Source organism: Cinclus cinclus, chromosome 16 (assembly GCF_963662255.1).
Source record: "Cinclus cinclus chromosome 16, bCinCin1.1, whole genome shotgun sequence".
NCBI lineage: Eukaryota > Metazoa > Chordata > Aves > Passeriformes > Cinclidae > Cinclus > Cinclus cinclus.
Window position 1 is genome coordinate 1,470,323 of NC_085061.1, and position 10,377 is coordinate 1,480,699.

The 10,377-nt window shown below is 55.7% G+C and overlaps 1 protein-coding gene across 2 annotated transcripts; it reads left to right on the plus strand.

Moving 5' to 3' along the window:
- Positions 1 to 50: 50 nt before the first annotated feature.
- Positions 51 to 9,106, plus strand: HAGH (hydroxyacylglutathione hydrolase). 2 transcript variants are annotated; one of them, XR_009933684.1, is made up of 9 exons: positions 51 to 154; positions 2,825 to 3,006; positions 3,618 to 3,682; positions 4,439 to 4,556; positions 5,787 to 5,895; positions 6,688 to 6,791; positions 7,190 to 7,419; positions 7,546 to 7,625; positions 8,038 to 8,095. XR_009933684.1 is itself a non-coding variant. In XM_062503258.1 (9 exons), the coding sequence occupies exons 1-9, from the start codon at positions 79 to 81 to the stop codon at positions 8,135 to 8,137; spliced, it is 936 nt and encodes a 311-aa protein (XP_062359242.1). In that variant the 5' UTR covers positions 51 to 78; the 3' UTR covers positions 8,138 to 9,106. The 2 variants fall into 2 exon arrangements, 1 of the variants encoding a protein (XP_062359242.1); XM_062503258.1 differs by having other exon boundaries at positions 7,190 to 7,291; positions 8,038 to 9,106.
- The last annotated feature ends 1,271 nt before the right edge of the window (positions 9,107 to 10,377 follow it).

Here is a 10,377-nt window from a genome sequence, read left to right on the forward strand (position 1 = left end):
CCGGGCCGGGCCGTGCCGGCTCTGCCGCCGCCTGCCGGGGCGGGCAGCCGAAGGTAACCGGGCCGGGCGGGGTGCGCGATGCTCCGCGGGGGCTGGCGGGGATTCGGCACCGCCCTGGCAGCCGGGGCCGTCCTCGGGGCCGTTCTCCGAGCCGGTACGTGCGGCGGGTGTGCCCCGGCAGGGCCGCGGGGCCCTGAGGGAGCCGCGCTGCGGCTCTGGGGCTGTGCCCCGGCTTTGGGCCGATTCACGGCCCGAGCGGGGCAGGAGTGCGGCCGCGCCGAGCCCCGGTCGGTGCTCGGGGAGGAGGATGCGGGGACCGGGGCCGGGTTCGGTGGGTGACAGCTGGTGCAGGTTGGTGGAACCGACCGCAGACTGCCCGAGCTTCGCGTTTGCATCTCGGGCCTAAATCCTCCGAGCCTGTCCTGGCTCTCTGGGAAGTCTCCGCAGGTGGTTTTGCATCACCCGGGTTTTAAGACGTGGCTTTAATGAGCGGGAATCGCTGTTCCGTGCCAGGAGCCGGGCGCGCTGCTCAGCTGCAGGGTGGGAATGTCAAACCGAGTTCCCGGGATCGCAGGGTGGGAGCTGCCCTGGGTTCGAACACATTTCCCGGAGCCATAAACTCCCTGGGTATCCAAAAAAATCCCCGCTTGGAGAGTGTAGAGCGAGCGCGGGTCCTGTGCGGCAGCGCACGGCTGGGCTGAGTGACAGCCCTGCTCCAAACGGGAATTTTCCACTCTTTTATGTAATAAAAGAGTAACCCCAAACGTTCTGGAGGAAATGCACGAAGCAGGCCGGTTGTGGAGGAAGCTGCCTGCTGTCAGCCCCCAGCACGGCCGCGTTTCTGTGCTGACATTTAACCCTTCCTGCTGCGAAGCCTTTCCCCCAGCCCGCTCCAGCTGTGCTCTTGAACCGTTCCAGAGCCCAAGTGGGTGATTCAGAGACTTCAGAGCTCTGCCGCAGTCAGGAGGGATGTGGGACAAAGATGAGTCAGAATGGAGTCACTGGGCTTTCATTCTGAGGCAGAGCTGTGTGTGACAGCGGTCTGAGCTGGTGCTGGGCAGGGGCTGAACCTCCAGGGAGCTCCTTTGGGTCTGAGCAGTGCGTGAGAAACTCCCTGCTCTCAGCTGAGCTGCAGACGGCAGCTCTCAGCACATGAGCTTCGTTCTTGGTGGACGTTTTCTCCTTCCTTTGTTGAAATTACATGTTTGAAAACATTTCCTTATGTGGTGCGGCTTGTTTGTTTGTTTGTTTGGTATGAATTGTGAATTACACAGAGAGACTGTGGGATCCGGGCCAAGGTGGTTCATAGGAAAGAAGCATTTGAAGCATGTGAATAAATCCTTTGAGTTGAAGTTAAGGTTGGGTTGTTTTCTTTTGTTTGGTTGTATTTTTTTTCAACACTCAGTATAGACAGCTCTTGTGACTGACAACATCCAAAAGTTCTCCCTGTTGGTGAGCAGTTGTTTTCTGGGCATTTCTTTTTTCCCCACCAAAGAATATAGTAAGGCCTTTATTTTTGTTGTTCTTTTTTTGAAAGGAGTTTTCTCCAGGGGAACACTCTGCAGGTAGGGATGCTTCTCCCAATTCTGTAAATACCCAATGCATGCCTGTTTTGTTGTGCCTTGGGGTTGGTTTTGTTGGTTTTGTTTTTTTTTTTTTTAGCACTGTGTTTAGTTCCACTAGTTTCCCTTCCCTCATTAGCAGGGATGGTGGAGATAGAAGGGGAAGAAGCTCTGGGCAGGATGGTTGTGCCACAGGGCTCTGCCAGCTCAGCAGGAGCAGATCTGCAGGACTGTGGGGCTCCTGCAGAGCTGCTCTTATCAGGGCTGGGCAGGCTGGGGTGGCTGGGGGCAGTGGGACAGGCTGATCACCAGCATGGGGACCCCTCCCCGTGGCACAGAGAGAGGTGGCCAAGCAGGAAAGTCAGGAGCCTTTGCAGTGGTGCAGAATAAAATGGGTCTGAGCCAGCACAGGCACCTCTGGGGTGTGCACACACCTCAGGGCTGCTCTGGCAGCAGTTCCTGACCTGCAGGGACTGGCACCTCTTTCCCTGCCAGTGTTTGAGCTCAAGCTCTGCACTGCAGGGCCCCAGCAGTGCAGGACCTCGCTCTCTTTGCTTCCCTTCCTTTAGTTGGTGTGCTAAAACCTCTTTGGGTTGGTTATTTCTTCAAGAGCTGTGCACTGAGTAGTGGAGTCCAGCTTGTTTGCATCTGGAATTTGCTTCTTGGATCTGATTAAACATTGAAGCAAAAGCAAACATGGAAGCACTGGTGTTGCATCAGGGCAGGCATGAGCAAGGGCCCTGTGTGTGTGTGTGCCTCTTACCTGGCCAGGCAGGGAGCCTTCCTGCCTTGGAGAGCCTGGCTTGTCTCCCTGTGCTGTGCAGGATGACATTTCTCCAGTAAGGAACTGGGTATTTCTGTCAGAGCAGTGTGTGTATTTCTGTATTTCTCCTTTTTTTTTTTAACTTTCTTCCTTTTTTTTTTTTTTTTTTTTTGGCCCTAACGTGCCCTTTGTGCCTTTTTTGCAAAGTCACTGTGCCAGGCTGACCTTTGGCCAGCTCCGTTCTGCTTTCCTGCCCCTTGAAATCTTCTCTCTGCTCCAAGTACAGAGTTTTCCCTGCATGGAAAGCAAAGCATCCTGTCCTTCTCAGGGCAGCTGTGGTGCACCTTGAGGGGCACAAGGTTTTATCCCGTGGTGGCCTCACTCCTCTTGTCTGAAGGAACAGGTTGGGCTGTCCTGTGAGCTGGGGGATACCTGCCATCCCCCTGTCCCACCTGTCCCCCTCCCAGGGCTGAGCTCTGGCTGGTTTTTGGGTTCCCAGGTCCAGCACAGCTTCGAGCTAAATTCCTGCACACGGAGCACGAGCTGAGGGAGCCCAAGACAGTGACCCAGGCCGACATGAAGGTGGAAATCCTGCCAGCCCTCACTGACAACTACATGTACCTCCTCATCGACCAGGACACCAGGGAGGCTGCCATAGTTGATCCTGTGCAGCCCCAGAAGGTAACACTCCCCTGGAATTCCCCTGGGATGTCCTTCCAGGTTGCTGTGTCCAGGAGGGAACGAGCCACACGCTGCCTCAGCTGTGTCCCTCGTTCCAGGGGTTGCTGTGTCCCTCACTCACCCCAGGGATTGCTGACCTGGTTTGGCATTTCGGCCTTAATTTGATGTAAGGCAGCAAGGAAGAAATGGGATTTGGGGATTGGTCCTGTCTGGATGGATCAGAGGAAAGGCAGGAATCCCTGCACAGGGACAGCCAGGGCTCTCTGCAGGGACTGCTGTGTCACTCATTCCAGGGGTTGCTGTGTCCCTTCTTCACCCCAGGCATTGCTGTGTCCCTCATTGCAGACATTGCTGTGTCCCTCCCTCACCCCGGGGGTTGCTGACCTGGTTTGGGATTTTTGGCCTTAATTTGATGTAGGGCAGAAAGGAGGAAATGGGATTTGGGGCTTGGCTGGATCAGACCTCGTGTGCTTCCCTCTGAGCCAGCCTGGATGGGGATGAGCTCCCTGCAGAGCTGCTGGTGAGGCTCTCACTCCTCGTGTCCAGGTGACACCAGGGGTGCTGCCAGCTCCTTCCATGGCAGGTGTGACTCTCCTACTGTGTCCCTGCAGGTTTTGGATGCTGTTAAAAAGCACGGCGTGAAGCTGACCACTGTCCTGACCACCCACCACCACTGGTAACCACCCTGTCCTGGATCCCTCACTCAACACAGCCAGGAGCTGCTGCTCTCCTGCATCCAGGTGATCTCTGAGCAGCAGCTGAGGCACAAGGAGAAGGATCAGCGCTCATTCCTTTGGCCTTGTGCAGACCACAAGCTGTTTGTCAGTGCCTTTCCCCTTTAAAATCCTGATTTATTTTTTCCACGGAGCCAATGCAGTAACTGGGTGTGGAGGCAGCTCTGGGGTGTGGGAGGGAGCACGTTTGTGCTGAGGTGTCAGGACAGGCCCATGAGGCATCATCCTGCACTCAGCATTGTGGGAGGATCATCCCAGGTGCAAAACAGCTCTGCCAGGAGTGTAAAATGAATGTTTTGCTGCAGTAACTTGTCCATGGGTCAGATTGGAGCCACCTCTGTGGCTGGAGAGTGAAACAATCAGCCCTGAGCTGGACAAACCAGCAGCACAGGGATGCTGGGTTGCACATTTTCCCCTCATCCCATTCCCTTCCTGCCCCAGTTGCTGGAGAGGTTACTGGGAGCCCCTAAGGCTGCTGTTTCCAACTGGGGATGGACTTGTCAGGGATTGATTCCCCCCTCTCACTGCCCTAATTACTGGAGAAATGATCTCCACTCCTGTTGTCGTGGCTTATCCTTGGATATGAGGAGTGATAGATGCTGGGGAGAGGGGTGGATCAGAAATGATCACCACTGCACCACCAATGACCATAAATCTGTGTTCATTCCTCCCCAAATCCCATTTTTTTTCCCTTCCAGGGACCATGCTGGAGGCAACGAGAAGCTGGTGAAGATGGAGCCAGGGCTGCACGTGTACGGGGGGGACAGCAGGGTGGGGGCCCTGACACAGAGAGTGTCCCACCTGACAGCTCTCAAGGTAAAGGCAGGCACCTGCAGGACTCTGGGCATCCCCTCTTTGTGTCACAGCTGCACAGGTGTGTTCCCACCTGAGCTGGGCAGCTCTGGTACCTCTGAGCATCCCCTGGGATGTGGTGAGAGGTTGAAATGCAGCTTTCCCCCTTTTCCAGCTCTGGGAACGGCAACAGCTCTGCCTTGTTTGGATCCTTGTGTGAGGACAGCACTGAGGCACGTGGGACATGCTGGGTGTCCCTGTGCAGCTGGGGGACAGGGCAGGGGCTGTGTGACAGGACAGGGATTGTGTGACAGGGACTGTGTGACAGGGCAGGACAGGGATTCTGTGACAGGACAAGGAACTGACAGGACAGGGGCTGTGTGACAGGAGAGGGGCTGTGTGACAGGAATTGTGTGACAGGACAAGGACTGTGTGACAGGACAGGGGCTGTGTGACAGGACAAGGACTGTGCGACAGGGGCTGTGTGACAGGAGAGGGGCTGTGTGACAGGAGTTGTGTGACAGGACAAGGACTGTGTGACAGGACAGGGGCTGTGTGACAGGAATTGTGTGACAGGACAAGGACTGTGTGACAGGACAGGGGCTGTGCTCTGCCAGGAGCACGGCGAGCAGTGAACAGATCCAGGTGTTCCTGTGGGAATGACAGCTGGAATACGGGGTGAGCAGAGCCCTGCCAGCTGCCTGCGTGGCTGTGTGCTGGCTGGGAGCAGCCTGTTTGTTTGCAGGAGAGCTGGCAGGTGACACAAACTGCTGGGAAAAGTGCAGGCAGGCATGAACAGCACTGCTGGCCTCAGGTGCAGCCTTGGAGGGGCAGCAGCAAAGGAGGAAGGTGGGCAGATGAGGCTGTGTTTAATCCTTGCCTTTTCCTCAGTGTCATCCACTTCTCCCCTTCAGCTCCATTTTTTGTTTGGAGCTTTTTTCACGCTCTGTTAGTTTTGTTTAGGATTTTCTGTTGCTCTGGATCTGTTGGCTCTTGCTGCCAACCAGGTTTTCAGTCCCTGGGCATGGAAATGAAAGGATCTGGCAATTCCCTTTGTCAGGACACCTGCTTGGAGGAAACAGTTCCCTGCCACAGCCCTCCCTCCCTGGGCTCTCCCAGGAGCAGAGCTGGTATTTCCTGGCCAGACTGGGGCAAATTTAGGAGCATTAGAGCACTGAGAGTAGCAATTCTTTTCTAACCATGCAATTGCCAGCAAACAGCAGCTTCAGCTTTAGTGTTCTGCCTTCTTCCCAGGTGGGATCTCTAAATGTGAAATGCCTCAGTACGCCGTGTCACACCTCGGGCCACATCTGTTATTATGTGACTAAGCCAAATAGCTCCGAGCCACCTGCAGTTTTTACAGGTGAGGAGTTGGGAGGTTCCCTTGCAAAAATAGAAACTCCCCCCCTCTGCCTGGGTGCCTCTGGCTCTGGATGTGCATCTGTCCCTTCCTGCCAGGGCAGCTGCTTAACATCCACATCTTGCTCCCCTTTGCAAGCAGGAATTGTAGGTTAACTGGGGAAAACCCCTCTGAGTTTGTAAATCAGGGCTGCACACCTTGCAGGCAGCATCAAGAGTGAGCCCTGCATGAGTCCTGCATCCAGCATTTTCTTTCCTGTCTCAGGCCAAACTGGTGATCCCAAACCCTGATGTTTTTCCATGTATCTGTGCTCACATCTGACGGCAGAGAGAGGAGAGAATAGGGGAGTCAGAGAGGGCTGGTGCTCTACTGCTGGTAGCCAGGGTCTGGATCCTGGTTTGGGACAAGGATTCCCCTTCCCTGGGGCTGTGCTTCATCCCTGTGTTCTCCAGAGCTCACAGAAGCTCCTGCATGGAAGGGAAAGAGGCTTAAACAAGATTTTAGGGAACACTGAGGAGAAAATAGAGGTGACTCATCTTTGTTCAGTTTCACAGCAAAGAAAAGTGTTCCTTGTCCCCTCTAGGAGGGACAGCAGGGGACAGGGGCTGCCCACAGGTAGGAGGTGCTGGCAGGTTGAGGCTCTGGAGGTTTTCCTGCCCCAGCAGCCACATTTGTGTGGCACAGCCTGGCTGTCCCCATGCTCCTGCTGCAGTGCTGAGGGAGCAGTGGCAGGCATGAGCCTCAGGCTGGGTGTGGGGGTGCTGCTGTGGGCCTGATGCCATGTCATCCCTGCAGGTGACACCCTGTTCGTGGCTGGCTGTGGCAAGTTCTTCGAGGGCACCCCAGAGGAGATGTACAAGGCACTGATTGAGATTTTGGGCAGCCTGGACCCCAGAACGGTACAAACCCCTCCTTTTGTGTGAGTGACCAGCCCAAAGCGCCACACAGATCAGAGAAACTCCCTGAGAGTTCAGAGAGACTCTGGTGTGGGCAAGGAATGAGTGCTGACACGAGTTCTGTGATAGCTGCAGTGCTCTGGAAAGGATCTGCCTGCCCCAGATGTGTTTGTGCTTTGTGGGGAAAGAGCAGGGGTGTTAAAAAGAGCTGGGTGTTAAAAGGCTGCTGAGCTGGGATGTGGGGCTCTCTCATCTCTTAAACTGGCAGCTTGTCCTGCCTGCTAAGTCCTGTCTCCAGTGGGGAGTGTTGGGATGAGCATCTTGCTGTGCTGGTGGCACCTGGCAGTGCCCCTTGGTGCCTTCGGAGTCCCCCCAGTGTCACTGTCCCTTCCTCTTCCCAGAGAGTTTACTGTGGCCATGAGTACACCATCAACAATCTCAAGTTTGCTCGGCACGTGGAGCCCAGTAACCCCAGTATCCAGGAAAAGCTGGCCTGGGCCAAGGTGAGCTGTTCATCCTTTCCCTGGGCACAGAGCCTTGCTGAGGAGATGGAGCAGAGGAGCAAATGCTGGGCAGAAACAGAGGGAGTTAAGAGCCAGGAGCTGCAGGATGTTGTGTTCCAGTGAACAAGGTTTGGCTGTGCCCACAGTTTGATGTCTGGGGGAGACATTCCCTGCCTGGAAACTGCGTGTTGTGCCCAGGACACTCCCTGCTGCCCAGAATTCCTGGTGGAGCAGCACTGTGTCCCTCATTGCAGGCCCAGTACGACAGTGGGGAGCCCACCATCCCCTCCACCATCGCAGAGGAGTTCACCTACAACCCCTTCATGAGAGTGAGGTAGGGAAGGGCCCTGCTGCTGGGAGGGGCTCTGGGAAGGAGGAGGTGTCCCAGTGGGAGTTGCTCTTCTGCCTCCCAAGTTCCTGTTTGGATGCCTCCCAGACTCTCACTGGATGTCCTGGCAGAAAGTTCCTGGATTTGAGGGTTGTGCTGAGCATCATTCCCTGGCTCAGGAGACAGAACAGGCTTTGTTGTGTCCTGTTCCTTCATCCAGCAGAAGATGCTGCTGGGGCACAAAAGTGCAACTTCCTCCTGCCCCCCCTGAGCCTTCAAACCAGGCCTGATGAGCTGTGCCAAAGCCCAGTCTTTGATGCTGAAGTGCAGCCTTGAAACCTGATGGTGGTGCCTCCACAGCTGGGACTCCATCCTGACCCCCGGATTCCATCCTGACCCTGCTCTTCCCTCCTGGCAGGGAGAAGTCAGTCCAGGACCATGCTGGGGAGACCGACCCTGTCCGAGCCATGGGGGCCATCAGGAAAGAGAAGGACAACTTCAGAGTGCCCAAGGACTGAGCACTGGCTGCATCACTTTAATGTCACTTCAAGTGTCACTTAGACCATTCAGATGTTTTAGGAGTCAAATCTTCTGTTGTGGTTAAGACAGGTTTTATTTAGGTTTTTATTTTGTCTTAAGGAGAAAAACAAAAGCACTTTGCCCCTGTTGAGATGTTCTACAGCTTATTTATATTATGGTGAAGAGTATTTATCCTCCTCTTGCTGTCTCTCAAGCTGTCACGTGTCACCTGCAGATCATCGTGCAAGTGTTGGTGTGGGCTGGGCAGGATCAAACCTGGAGGTTTGGGAAGAAGCTCCTGTCATTTTTGTGGGAGCCTGCTGTGGATGCAGAAGGTGGGACTGAGATGTCTTTGTTTAAAGCAGAGACCAAATGCAGGAGCTGAAATTTCCGATGTTTCCTCCATGCTGCTACTTTAACGTTCTGAGTGTCGCTTCTGGCCCCACTAGAAGCAGTTCCAGGGACAGACCTGCTGTGCCACTGCTGGTTCAGGGTGGCATTTGGGCTGCTCTGGCTCTGGGGGTGGCTCTGGGGCCATCCAGCTTCTCTGATGGGCAGCAGGGATGTCCCCAGGCATTGCTGTGCTTGCACCCTTTGAGTCCTGTTGCATGAAGCTGCTCCTCCCTGTGCCCTGCTTGTGCCCTGTGCCTGTCCCCAAACCTCAAACCAGCCAGGGATTTGTCTGGTGCCTCAGAATGCAGCAGCAGCCACTCGTGGTGAGTGACTGTCCCCCTGAGCAGTGGTGACAGCCCTGGGGCCTGTGGGTGACAGGCAGCTGAGCAGTTGTTACCTGTCCCCAGGTGAGCAGGGATGTGAGGTGGCACCAGGTCTGGATTTGCTTTCAAATGCTGAATTTTGTGGAGTTCAGAAAGAAAAGTGGTGCCTAAAAGCTGTGGTGTCTCCTGGAACCAGAGTGTGATTGTACTGAGGGCTGAGCAGAGGGGAAATAAATAACAGCTGGAAACAGAGGTTCTTTAACTCTGATTGATTGATTGATTAATTTATTGGTAAATTAAGATAAATTATTTTATTAGTTTTGGACAAGAGATTGAAGTCAACCAACTGGAAGTGTCTTTCTCCCTAATCCTAGGGTGAGTGGGTGGCATTTTGGGGACCCCAGAGGCTTTAGTGGCAGCTGAAATTTTGTGAAAGAAGAACAGAGAAAGTTCAGCCCTGGTTTTGCTGCCTGTGAGTTCCATTCCCTGCTCACAAGAGGGACATGGAGGGGCTGGAGAATTCCTGAGGGAGCTGGGAAAGGGGCTCAGCCTGGAGAAAAGGGGGAGCAGGAGGAATCTGTGGCTCTGCACAACTCCCTGACAGGAGGGGACAGCCGGGGGGGATTTGGGATCTGCTCCAGGGAACAGGGACAGGAGGAGAGGGAACGGCCTCAGGATGGGCCAGAGGAGGCTCAGGTGGGATTTTGGGAGAATTTCCTCCTGGAAAGGAGCCCTGGCACAGCTGCCCAGGGCAGGGATGGATCCCCATCCCTGGGGGATTTGACAGCCCTGTGGATGTGGCACTCGGGGACATTCAGTGGTGGCTTTGGCTTTCAGGAGAATGGTTGGACTCTGAGCATCTCAGAGGACTTTTCCGACTTCCACAATTCCACGTGGGGACCATGGTCAGCCCTGCCCCAGATTTTGTGTCTGGCTGGGAAAGCTCAGCTCTGCTCCTGCCCCCTGTGCCTTTGGGGCTTCCTGGGGTCCCGTCCCTGGAGCAGCGACCCTGCCAGACCCCTCCATCAGGAATTCCAGTGTCCAGCACCACTCTGTACCCACTCTCCCCAGTACCACCAGTGCCAGCACCCCCTCATCCCTCCCGGTGTACCCCGCTGGCACTGGGGGCAGGGGCTGATCGTGGGGTGCCAGGGTGACACAGGGTGACACAGGGTGACACAGGGTGACACAGGGACTGTCCCCTGTCCCCTGGAGCTGCAGTATCCCGGCCAGGGCTGACTGTGGGATATCCGGATGGCCCAGAGTAGCACCGGGTGACACAGGGACTGTCCCCTGCCCCCCAGAACCGCAGTGTCTGGGGCAGGGACTGACTGTGGGACATCAGGGTGGCCCAGGGTGACACAGGGTGACACCGGCCCTGTCCCCTGGGGCTGCAGTCTCTGGGGCAGGGGCTGATGGCGGGGTGTCAGGGTGGCACAGGGTGGCACAGGGTGACACGGGCGCTGTCCCCGTCCCCCGGGGCCGCAGTGCCGGGGCCGTGCGGGCTCTCCCCGCCCCACGCT